This window comes from Hoplias malabaricus, chromosome 16, assembly GCF_029633855.1.
Source record: "Hoplias malabaricus isolate fHopMal1 chromosome 16, fHopMal1.hap1, whole genome shotgun sequence".
Taxonomy (NCBI): domain Eukaryota; kingdom Metazoa; phylum Chordata; class Actinopteri; order Characiformes; family Erythrinidae; genus Hoplias; species Hoplias malabaricus.
In genome coordinates this window covers 9,755,257-9,768,659 of record NC_089815.1, presented here as the reverse complement: position 1 = coordinate 9,768,659, position 13,403 = coordinate 9,755,257, and the positions used below count along the sequence as shown (strand labels likewise).

General features: G+C 36.7%; 1 protein-coding gene across 10 annotated transcripts in view; it reads right to left on the bottom strand.

The window, feature by feature from the left end:
• The window catches only part of plekha7b (pleckstrin homology domain containing, family A member 7b), a 116,177-nt gene that overhangs the window by 23,084 nt on the left and 79,690 nt on the right, over positions 1–13,403 (bottom strand). For 7 of the 10 annotated variants that reach the window (XR_010795745.1, XR_010795744.1, XR_010795748.1 and 4 more), the window contains 2 exons: positions 12,976–13,076; positions 3,818–3,993 (listed from right to left, as the gene is read on the bottom strand). Coding sequence is in view for 3 of the 10 variants with exons in the window: in XM_066647596.1 (XP_066503693.1) it covers positions 3,818–3,993; positions 12,976–13,076 (277 nt within the window). In the remaining 7 variants the exon portion in view is untranslated. Of the gene's footprint in view, positions 1–3,817; positions 3,994–8,971; positions 9,074–12,975; positions 13,077–13,403 lie in introns of those variants that run through there. The other 3 variants (XR_010795746.1, XR_010795750.1, XR_010795749.1) reach the window with 2 other exon arrangements.

Sequence of the window (13,403 nt, the reverse complement as noted above, 5' to 3'; positions counted from 1 at the left end):
ATTCATTGGGTGGTTCGGGAGGGTGGCTTCAAAAGATTTTCAACCCCAGGACATTTTTAATTTTTTGTGATTTTTTTTCTATTAAATATTTGGCAGAATATGTGTTCATTTTGAAAATATATACCCAACCACTATACTTTTGGCAATTCTCAGATATGAGATCTACCTTAAACAAGAGATATTTTACACCTGATATGATTATGTACTGGATACCATCCAACACATATTACGACATTGCTTTCCTTTACTCCCGATGGTTTCCTCTGGTTCTGCAGTAACCACCACTGCCCACTAGATGGGGATGCTAGATAAAGATGAAGCTCCATAGTATGTAAAAAAATAAAGTAAAACAAATTGTGGCTTCAGGTCAGACTCACTTTAGCACAGACTCACAGTAGCTCACTGGGCAACAATACACACTACCTGCCATAATAATAAAAACACCAAGCACAGCCTTGGATACATCCCAAATCTCCACATCACACGCTGCCAAAAGCCCACAAGCTGGAGAAGAAACATTCCTAAGAGCGAATAAACACCACAACTCAACCAAACAGGCCGCCATAAACAACACATTTCATAATCTAATTCTCCCCACTTTATGTCTCTTTAAAAAAGTCAACCATCTGCACCGGTCTCTGAGTGATGATGGAAGTGTGATGGAGGTTTGTGGAACTGGAGCACTTTAGATGAACCTTGTCCACTGAGTCTGGCCTGTGAGGAGTGGCATGAGGACAACACTGATATATTGGCAGTATATCCTCTGAGATTCAGCAAAATATCATCAATAAATCAATGTCTTAAATGTTATTGAATAATAATGTGTGGCCATTTTAAACAAACATACATCATAATAGTGTAATAACTTACTTCATGTTTTCAGGGAATTGCCTGACAATCAAAGTTTTTTTTTTTTTTTACATAAAAGCATCTGTTTTGCTTAGTTCTAGTTCAGTAAAACAGGCAATGAACATTACATTGCTTTGATGGACAGTTCATTTTCTTAAAGTTTTAGGATAAATTTAAAAAGTCATGTAATTGGGGACAAGTTGAATATTCCACAAACCTGAAACACTGAATAAGATATACTCTAGTGAATGTACAAGCTCTTTAAGAACACAGTTTGAATGAGACTATTTTAAAAATAAATAAATAAAATATGTTTTTTTTATAAGACATACATTTTTTGTTTTACTGGACCACATTTTTTAGATTTCAAACTAAACAACATCATTGATAAATCGTGTATCTAATTAAGAAGGGCAATGTTAGTGGCAGGAACAGCCAAATTACAGCACTACACAAAGAGTATTTTACACATTGAATAAGTCACAATGAGTGTGCAAACGCATGCAACATAAATAATATCACATATGCAGACTATGTGAAATGTTTGAAAAAATTGGATTTCATCATCTGTGATATTATTACAGTTTGGGCTGTTCAGGTACTGGAGCTGCAGGACTGTGCTGCAGTGGAGCTGTTCCCAGAGCTGCACACACACACACACACACACACATACACACACGGCTATGTCAGCGTGCCTCAGCATCAGCTACACACTGCATTGCACCTTCACAATGCAGCTGCGACTGAGACCCTGCAAACAGCAACAGAGCTGAGTGTGTGGAGCCAAAATTCTGCAGTAAAGGGTGAAAAGCTCAGTAGAATTAGGAGGAATATGTACAATATTAGTTTAGAATCAATAATAATTTAATGCAACAATTATTTACGAATGATAAAAGGAGCAAGAAAGGGAATGTTTGTGAAAGAAATGTATTTTTGCTTGTTAAAGCCAGATCATAATGTTTGAAATCTGATGCAGTTATAGAAAACTGAAATCTTGATTACATTTGATAATGCAATATTTTGTTTATTTAGTTATTACAGGTACTTGCTCTGGCATTCCAGGTGTCATCTACACTAGTTGCTAGGCTATCTTTAGTGGGTGCTACTTTATATGTTAATAAGTTGCTAGGTCATTGCTATGGTGTTCCAGATTGTTCCTATGTGGTTGCTATGGTATGCTAGGTGGGTGCTAGCATGTTGTTAGGTACCGTTAGGTGGTTAATTTAGTAACTTGTATGGAAAAACATAGTTGAATCAACTAGAAAAGCACATAACGAAGACTGAAAAAGGAGTTGTATTTTAGCTCTGGTTTCTTCCCACAGTCCAAAAAAAAACACATTGGTAAGTTAACCGTGTTGTCGTGTGATGGATTGGCACCCCATCCAGGGTGTGTTCCTGCCTTGTACCCAGTGATTCTGGTAAGCTTCGAAACTGGATGAACAGTTACAGACAACGAATGAAAGAATGTTGTATTTTAGAGTATAATAAAAAGTAAGTTTCTGTAAAAAAGGAAAGCATAAGCATGTACACAAAAATATACACTCACTCACACACACACACAAACCTCTGAACAGTTACAAAGCATCTATCTTGGAAAAAGAAAAAAAAAATCTTCTGGTCTTCTTGACGTCATTAGACAGCCTCACTGAGATCAATTAAACATAATGAAGCAGCTCAGGAAGCACAGAGGCCTGCTGAAGCTCCACCATGCACAAAGGCCTCAGAGGAAATATCAATCAACACATTTGAACACAATAGCTGTGGAGAGGTAATACATTTCAGCAGACAAACAGCAGAACTGAGATTTAAACACGAGATATTTAAGAGGCAGGGAATGTAGGAAAGTTTATAGGACTGGAACACTGCGAATATATGGGAAAAAATACATTGTTATAGATATATGTGCATTATGCATTTACAAATTACACATTATAATGTTTACGTTATATTATTAAATTAATTATTCATTTATGCATTCATTCATTCATTGTCTGTAGCCACTAATCCAGTTCAAGGTTGCCATGTGTCCAGAGCCCACCCGAAATCACCAGTCGCAAGGCAGGGACACACCCAGCAGGGTGTGCCAGTCCATCACAGGGCACCACACACTCACACATTCACACTTATGGACACTATTGCAGGGCCAATCCACCTACCAGTGTGTGCTTTTGGACTGTGGGAGAAGCAACTGGAGAAAACCCATGCAGACACAGGGAGAACACACCAAATTCTTCACAGACAGTCACTACCACAGACAGTCACTACCTGTTGTGCCACCGTGCCACCCATCACGTTATTTGAAACATTACTTATAATTTTAACTCTAGCTGCGATTAAAAGTAAGCAAATTGAACAAATTGAAACTACTGCTAAACCATCTGCCAACAGAATTCTGAATCAGAAACTCAGCTGACCAATCACACTCAGGGGAAGGCTTTGGAACAAATGACATGGTGATTAGCAGGACTTTTAAGCAAGCGGTGGACACTGTACTACATGAACTCCAGATGAACCATCATGGTGTTTGCTTTGAAACTTTTTCATTTGAAGTATGTCAGTTTATCTTTGAAAGAATGGATAAACTGTTATGACTTGATACTTTCTGTAAAACTAGCTCAAAAGAATAATCAGTCATTTTACTCCCAAAAGAAAGCAAACACTATCATTATAAGTGATTATTATTATCTTTTCCATAAAGTAAATCCTAATGAACATGAATCATGCAGTTAATGCTCCACAGAGCAGGTGCCCTACATATTTAACCTAAACAATATGTTAAGAACAGAATCGTTGATACATCCAGGCCTCTGGGTGTCAGTATAACAACAACATTTTTCAGCTCTCCTCAGAGACCTGATATTTCCTCCACACCCTCTGTTTAAACACTGAATACATCAGGGTTTGAGATGTGAGTCCAGGAAGCAGAGGAGGAGAATATTGTGGGTAGGAGAGTAGGGGATTGACTGACCTTTTCAAGCTGTGGCTCTGCATGAGTGCTGCCTGGTTCATGGCACGAATCCAGCCATTCATGTCCTCCTGTGTATCTGCACTGAAGAAGTAGGTCCTCATTCCCCCATGCTCAGCCTGAGAGCCAATCACAGAGTTCTTACTGTATATGTACGAACGCATGCCTGTGTGGCTGGCCTAGACCGGAGAGGGTGGGGGAGAGAGAGAGAGAGAGAGAGAGAGAGAGAGAGAGAGAGAGAGAGAGAGAGATACGCACAGTTAGCCAGAGCTGAAGACTCCCTAGTGAGCTGCTACCAATGAAGACAGAGGACCCCCACCATTATTGCCCAATTCTACACCTTTGGAGCAGTTGATGTTCAGCACAGCCTTAAATAATAATGATCTGTGGATCAGATGCCTGGTATATTAATCAAATAGAGCAAAGTGAGTTATCTGTCATCTTTTCCCCATGCAATAATATGAGTTATCATGCCTTTGTGCAAAATTGTACCACTTTAAAATAAGACTATACTTATAAAGCTTTATAAATTATTTAAAAACCTGTTTATTTCATGAATATTAATGAGGTTGTAAACCCTTTAAAGGTCATTAATCATCCCACAAAATATAAAGGATGACCTCTTCTTTGTCTGAAACTGAAAGTGACCAATTATTTACTGAAAATATCAAGGTGAAGAATAAACTGAGACCTGAGGATATGAGTTTAGTCATTTCACATGTTAAGGTACACCACATTATCATTAATGTATAAAAAGACATTCTGTTGGTGTTTCAATGCTTAAATATTTAACAAATATGTGCTGAAGCTAAAAGGCTTAATGCTGAATTATGGAGAAGACCAAGAAAGGTCAGTAACCAGCTGAGGTTTAAAGGTCTGAGATTTAAAGATGAGGGTTCACTATTTGGCAAACAACAGGTCAAGTCTATGTGTTATATAACTGATTATTAATTTTTATTTTTAATTTATTATCAACAGAATTAATAACCATAAATAAACAGATTTTAAACCATATGTAAACCTTTATAAATGTAGTCTTAATCTAAATTGGCACCTACTAAATAAGCAGAGCTTGTTCACCCCAGTGTTGAGAAGCATTTGAAGCCAAACGCTGTTCTGAACTGTACTTCAGGGTCAAGATGATATGCAGCTGAACTGAACGCCTTGAACACAGGGCTCACACTTTAAATCCTCTACTTCATAAAAAAATGCTACAACAGTTTGGGAACTGCTGGGTTAAAGACCTTCAATCAGAATTTACACAAAACAGCAATTACACTACTAAGTACTGCTTATAGAGATGGCATCATTATTTTCTATAATGCAATATTAGCCTCTGCCCTTTATAATCATCAGCAATACACACCTCCCATTTCTCCTCCCACTCTTAACACACAAACACACACATACATGCACTTACTAAACAAACCTCTTAATTAGCCTCTTACCCCAGTGATCTGCTAGTGTGGTTGGTGCCATGTTAAATGGAGCCCCAAAGCTAATTCAGCTGTGCCTTATGTTGCTCTAAATCTGTTGGTTGCCAAACTGCCTGTATGAGGCTAATCTCTCCAGCTCCGGCCACCAGGCACAAACCACCAGGCGCTTAATCACAGCCCAGCTCAGCGTTTTTACACCCAGCACCATTCATCTAGCCTGCTGAGCCTTACCCATGACTGCAGGAGTCCAACAACACACCAACAATGCCACATCCAACTAAGAAACGTGCACGTGGAATCATTTTTCTTGAACATTATCTCCACTGGTTCTCAACAAGGGTACTTAGAGGGACACTGACAAACTCTGGGCAAATTCAAGCTTTGAAATGATACTCTGTGGCTATTTTTATGACAGGTTTACATCCGTGTATTTGATTTATCGAATAAAAATATGCTTTAATGTAAAGGCAAAATGTGAATAAAATCACCGGCCTAAAATGTATATATACACTGTTTACTGAAAAATTCTGACTGAAAATATTTGCTACATGCAGATCTTCAAATCTGATCAAGTTCTTCCGTTCTTCACAGTGGTAGCAATAAAACTCAAATGAAGGCAGCAGACACCTAATGAGATATATAGTGATGTGACTTTAAGAACTTTAACTTCACTATAAGCACTGTATCAGACACCAAACTTAGAAAAGTGACTGCTTTTGGGTGAAAAAAAACAACAACTCAGATTTGATTTTTTTAAATACTATCCCAAATCTCTGGGCTGGCTGACTCTTGTGGGCCGGCAGCCATCTTACTCAGGAGAGGCTTCAGTGTCACAGTGTTAGAGTTACACTAGAATACTTTTCCAGCTCAGTAGACCACATCAATTCACTTCAGCATTCCATATTTTATTTAAGAATATTTCTTTTGAAAGCAACAGCCTTGACCCCATTTCACTGATGACAGTGGCTGTTTGAACAAGGCAAGCGTCACTGTTGATCTAACACAGCAGAGCACAGCATGAGGCACTGCGACAAAATGCTGAATGGACAAGCAGAGGGGCACAGAGCATAGGGTATGCATCAGATCCTGTCTCTCTCTCCCTCTCTAGCTCTCCCTCTTGCTCTCCAATATATCACTATTTCTTCATCAACTAATTAAAGTTTACACTTCAAAGATATTAAATACAGTTGGGGAAATACAACTGAAATCAACACTGAACTACAGCAGTACAATTTTGGGGGTTTTGAGGAACACTGCTTTAACAAAATATTAGATTAATAAGAATAAAGCCAAGAATAAAGCAACAATTTTCCAAGAGGATCTCAGTAATATTATTAGAAAATAAATGAGAATATATATATATTACAGCTCTATCCCAAACATCCTCAATCAAAACCATTTAAGGGTACACTCAAGCATTTTTCAAACTATTTTCTATTAACTGAAATAGTATAAGGTCAGTTTTTGCAGGTAATAAAGTTCCCCCCTTCTGAGAAGGCATCAAAAACCTATTAATGCTAAATCATCTTCTACCCATTAGTTTGTACTCTATGTGTCTGGCGAGTCAGTATTTTTTCTCATCATTTTTTTACACTTTTATAATGTTCAGGTAATTATATACTGAATTTTGGAATCTCCTTGTAACTATAAAAAATTCATTTTACAGGAAGAAATAAACTTCTTAGTCTGTAAAGTAAATTATTCTACCTTGATTTGATTTTTAGATATTTTCTATTAGTCTTTTTAGTTTTCCAATAAACTGTCACAATGTACATGGCTAATATTTTCAAATTATGGGTTATGGTTATGACCATCTTGTCAAAAGTAGATATATAAGGTTTTGTTCCAACAGTGAGGATATTAAACTGGGGCTACAGAGTACAGATAAATGTGCTTGAGATGAACCTCTGCTTGAGGTTTAAAAAAACACCAGAGTATTCCTTAAATGATTTTAGAGCCACAGGCTTTCATAAAGAACCAGGCTCCAGTGTGATTATGAGAATGATTTAGAGGAACGCGCTCTATGAAGACAAGATGGGTCATTTCAAAGTCACAGGATCCAAGAAAGACTGTCTTTCTGAAAACGAAGAGGGTGAACATCCCTGAGGCAAACAGCAAGCACAGCAGAAGTCAAAGCTTTTTTCATATTGATACAACTTCATCCTCAGGATATGAAGGAGCCAAAATAACAGTCTGCATATTTCACACCCACAGTAAAGACATTCCCATATTCCCAGCGCCCCTTGCAAAGTTCTGGTTTGTCACATTTCTAAAAGCTGGCTAAGCCCATTATAAATACCTTAAAATAAAAAAAATCCACAATAATTAGCTCAGTTTCAGTAAAGTGAATATGAAACAGAACTGATTAGACATTTGAAATCTGATTTGGAGATTTCCATGTACTGGACCAGCAGCTTTAGCATTTTGATATGTGGCAGATTATTTGAGTGAAGATGCTTTTCAACCTAGACACACCCCCCCTTTAAATATTTTATCCATGACATCATGACATAATGTAATCATGACATTATCATAAAAACTCAAAGCTTTGGTACAAAATCAAATAATGGCATATACTTCAGAGTTTAAGAATTTACTATACACTTGGTGGCTTCTTACATTTGTTTGATTAGTTTTTTGGGATACACCCAGGTTTTTGTCATTTTAAAAGTAGTCATAATACCTACAATATACCATAAAAAGTATAATGGATTTGGCATGATATTGACATACTGCATACCTTAGCATTTTGGCAATGATGTAATATGCAATAAGAGTTCCCAAAAGTACAAATACAACTGCATAGAGGTAGGTATAAATTCATAACCATACACTCTCTCACATGAATTCAAAGAAAAATGCAGAAATATTCATCATATATTATTGTGTGAATGAACTGTGTGTGAGTGAATTGCACTGTAAAAAAATAATGTTTTAACATAAAAAAACTTTGTTAACTGGGCTGCATTAAAAGTTTGAGTTCTAATAATACTTTGATAGAAACATAATCCATGTCTTATTCTAAGTTCAGTTCAGTTAACCCAAAAATGTTTAGGTTTATTTAAGGTAAAAACATTATTTTTTACAGCGATAGGGAGAAGTGATGAAATATGGAAGATGGAACATGTGATGTGCAGAACTGAAGGTCATGAACACCATGATATTTCCACAGGACAAAGCAACAATACCAGCTTCACCCTCACCACCTCATTCACAGCATCACTCTTGGCAGTTTGTGCCGCCAACAAAAAATCATGAACAGAAAACACAAATTAGATATTTCTATTTTTAAAAGCAAGTGTAATGAAAAACAAGACTCAAACCACTTTATTCAGAACATAAATCAAATAAAACTATAATCATTTATGCAATTTACTGTTAAATTGCATATATAAACCATAACACTATATACACTTCTCAGGGTTGTAGATGAAATACTTATTCATCTTCGAGCCATCTGTGTCATTTCTTAAGATCAGGACACACCGAGTGTATGTCACATTGATGGAATGACGACAAATGCTAATTTATTGAACTGGCATTGCCCTTTCCTAGGAAACAACAAAACAAACAAAAATGGCCAGAACAGCATGCAACCTGGAGCAGGTCAAGGCACATTAGAAATGCACATGTCTCATCTTCTGCTTCAGGTAAATGCCAAACACAAAGATGGCAGTGTGAAAAGGAACTTCTCTAATGAGAATGGATGGAAATAAAATACCTATTCATGCAAGAGTCAGGAGACGGCCCTCCACCGCGCACGCCCCTGGCTCAGCTCCCATAATGCACCGGGCCACAACAGGAGCCAATCATCCAATGGGAATGAAAGAGACACAGTGAGTGATGGACAGAGCCAAACACTTTAGAAAAAAATCTTGATGCCCCATGAAACATTATCCATTTGAAAGTGTTAACATTTATTCATTAGACAGTATTAGATTAGCCGTAATACAGTTAAAGCTGTAGGCAGGAAAGCTTATAAAGTGCACAAACACAGCACTGGGACAACATGGCAAAACACCAGAGAAGGGGACAAAAATGGAAAAAATATCAGCTAACAAGCGTCATTCACATATCACATCTGCATGTGTTCAAATAATGGCTAAAGGAGTTACCTTGAAGTCTAACTCTGAACTTTTACAACTTTATTTGGGGACATTTTCAACTACATTAACTCCACAAACACATACTAAACCACACACCAAAGGGGACAACCACATACAACGTCACTCCACCAACAATGAAGTATGACCTTGGTTTCACTTAATTATACTCCATATTCATCATCATATTCAATTACTTATTAGACAGTTTCAATAATGGAGATTTCCAGCTTAATATCTTCCTAATTAGAAGGAAAGTTGCAAATGAGAAATATTTTTCTTTGTCAGTTTTAACCCTGGTCACCATGTCATATAATCTAAAATGACACTTAAAAATAGAAACTCTAGAAACTCTTGAATGTGATACTTGAGAACTGGTTCAACTTTCAAAACAGGACCTGGGACTGGACAGAAGGTTAAACTTTAAATCATATACTGCTTCTGTCCAATGAAAAACATGCATCTTCAATATAGCAACTTTTCAGATGACAAAAAAAAACCTTCCTAAATTTCAATAAAAGGCAATGCAAAAAAATTTTTATTCCTTCTAATTTTATGATTTTATGAATTCAAATATGTTTTAAATGCCGTATTAAAGTAAAAATCCACAAAATTAGAGATACATATAAACATTACTTTTAAAATGTAAATAAATAATTAACATATTATATGTATGAATATGAGTAAAAAAATTAATTAATTCAACTTTTGTAACATGCTTCATTCTAATAAGGGTCAAAAAGGGTCCAGAGGCTACACTGAATCACTGGGCATAAGGCAAGTGACATATTTTGGACAGGGTGCCATTCCATCACAGATGATAAAACATGTTTAAAATAATTTAACAATAATTTCTAAATTGCATAGGTGCAACATACTGTATATAAATCCTAAATAAAGTTTTACTACTCATTTTTAATAAGGTTTAGCCTCAAACTATTATGTCATAGGCCTGGATTTAAAAACAACAATGTCATTCTCTCAAAAACACTTTATTTCCACAAGAAAAGTTGTAATCATTTCAGGGTACAAAGGAAAATATAGAGAGTCAGGGAATGAGTGTCCCGTTTTCACCCTAATGCTAATAGAGAAGAGAATTAGACGTCTGTCACAGAGCTGAGTTACAACAAAAGACAGTTGGAGGAAGGACATTAGAGATACAATAGATGTATAATTAATCTGTCTACTGACATGACTCCAAACTCCAAACACACGGAAATATGAGCCGTTTAATGGGGGTGGAACAACGTAGAGCTAACCCACAGGCCTCAATATCACTAGCCTACAAAGGAAATGAAAGAGATTGATGTGAGAGCCCTAGGGGTACGACATCAAACATTTCTGCTGTGTTCTTCTTCAGAATAGGTGCTCTTCTCTTACAGAATCCATGTTACAATGCAATGCAAGGGTTGGAAATTAGTCTTTGTTGTAAAGGACTGATTAGCCTCATGGTTAGCCACACAGCAGATACCTACTTTTTTTATGGATTCTAACTCCCAGAAAAATATATCTTTTAGAAATGTTTTTCCAGCTGCATGATTAATGTTATACAATTCTGTATTTCAGTAGACTTGGACAGTAATAATTCTGTTGTAAGATGAATCAAGTGCATATTTATTTTCCAAAATGATTTGGAATACAATATATTTACATTAACTTGAATCACGTGAGCATGCTCATGGATGGCTACAACATATGAGTGATGCAGAGTGGAGCAATACCAGGTAGATGAACTGAAGAACTGAGAATCTACTGGCCAATAATTTAAGCCCCATGACATAAACATGTTTTGAACATGCCCTCGAGCTGAGCCCAAATGCAATTTAAGAAAATACTCAGCTGACCATGCTTTAAAAATTCAAGCTGTTCTGAAAAAGATACCTTGCAGCATAATTAAGATATGATCAATAAACTGTCACTAATAACACAGGTCTTGACATAATGAGAAATCACCACTTTAAGAAAGCATATTAGGAAAGTATAGCTATGTAGCTGGCACTGCCCACACTTAGCACACCAGTATTAGCACAATGTAATGAGGAGATGAGCACGAAGAGTAATCACAGCAAACACACACAGGAGTTCAGTGAAGACACACTACCACCATTCCACTGGAGCATGGGTCTCAAAGACATTTGTTAACATGTCAGTTATATAAAATTTCACTGATGTTACATTCCTTTTTTTAACATTCTTCAATTCATCTTGACTCATTTCAGTTCTACACAATCACAGGAGTCAGTGGTGTAGCTAAGATCAATAACAATAAAGCAGAAATGAAATGCACCACATGTCCTAAAGTATCTAAACATCTTCCTGTTAATTAATATAAACGGACGTACTTTAGTGTGTACCAAATGCTGACAGACAGCTTGTACAACTCTAAAGAAATGTCATGACTAGTAGAAAATGACACTCTGGCAAGTGTGGCACCTCCTCACCTAGGGCTGGACAATAATTCAGTATCAATATATCATGTTTCAACAACAATTATATGATTTTTTTAAACCGAATTTCAATATTGCAAAATTCATTGTTTATAGCATCTGTCACTGACTGGTATTTAGTACAGGGCGCTATCGTCAGATGCCATTGCACTCAATTTAAAATTCTGTTTAAAAACTAATAAAGAGAAAGAAAAGAGGTTTACGCTTGACAGTGTTGTCATGTTTCTTGTTTGTTCTTGGAAGTTTTTCTGTGTCTTTTATAGTGTCCATATCAGAATTATATCGAATCAACCAAAATTTTAAGATATATCATGATATAAATTTTGCCCATATCGTCCATCCCTACCCTCGCCCAAGTGTTTGGATGTGGAGGAAAGAGTTCCATTTCAAATTTTCACAGCCATGGTCAAACATAGTGTACAGCATATCAAGTGTTTCTGCACTAGGGGGAGGGCAGGGCAGGTCAATCTTGATATTAATATCTTTGATATCAAATGTTAAATAAGCAAGTGTCTACACACTTATGTAAATGTAGTGCCTGTTATGATTATGAGGGAACAGACATAAGGGCTGTCTCTTTAGTTTATATGGAATTTAACTCTTTGTACTTTATTAAGAAAATGGTTCTTGCTGTGAGTGGTTGGTGTACAGTTGTGTCAGTATATATAAGAGAAGCTCATTATAGATTAAAGAGGGCCTGGTCACTGCAAGCCTAATGAGACCCAAGAGTGATTACACCACTGACAGGAGAAACCTCTATAAAAACATGAGGTGTCTCTGATAATATAAAACACCACAGAAATTTATCTGCTGTTTTATCAATATTTCAAACTACATATCTTTGGATGTTTGTTTTAAAAATCATTTTAAATGATCATTTTATTAAAAAACATAGTTAACATACATTCAAGTTAAGAATGCTTTCCTTTTCTAAACGTATCTGTGTCAGCGATAAAAGATTTTGTTATGAAAGCAACAATTTAGCCTTTCTTGGTACTAAAAACAGCTCAAGTGGCTATGGTGTGGTGAGAGTGAGAGTGGAGGACAAACAGACAAGTGTACCACTCTCACCTTGGTCAGTATGGTCAAGAGCATCCAGAGGTTTATAAGGATCAGTATAAATGAGCCTATTTTAAAGACAAGAAGCAAAATAAGCCTGGGCTGAATGGGCTTACCTTGAAGGCATACTTGCGACTGATGTGGTCTTCAGGCTCCACTGGCGCAATGACGTAACTGGGCAAGGGAATGCTTCCCAGGACCGCCTCCTCTCGACTGTCTGTGGTGGAGCAGAACAAAATTGAACCAATGAAGCTGAAAATAAAAGTCCCAACTAATGTATCTTTCAACAGCTGCAGATTCTCAGAAATACCACTCCTCAAAAAGAGCACATCAGGCCTCAGCCAAAAAAAATATATATATCTAATTGGATTGAACTATAATTGGCCTGAGCCATTGGGAGAGTTGTTAGAGTAGATGCTCACCACATGGTGCCACCCTCCTAATCAGAGTATTAGGATGAGACAGAATTGTTGTGTTTGGATCAACAGAATACTAGTATTAAATTTTTTGTATATAGGGCCCTGCCAAGTCTCATTTGGCTAAA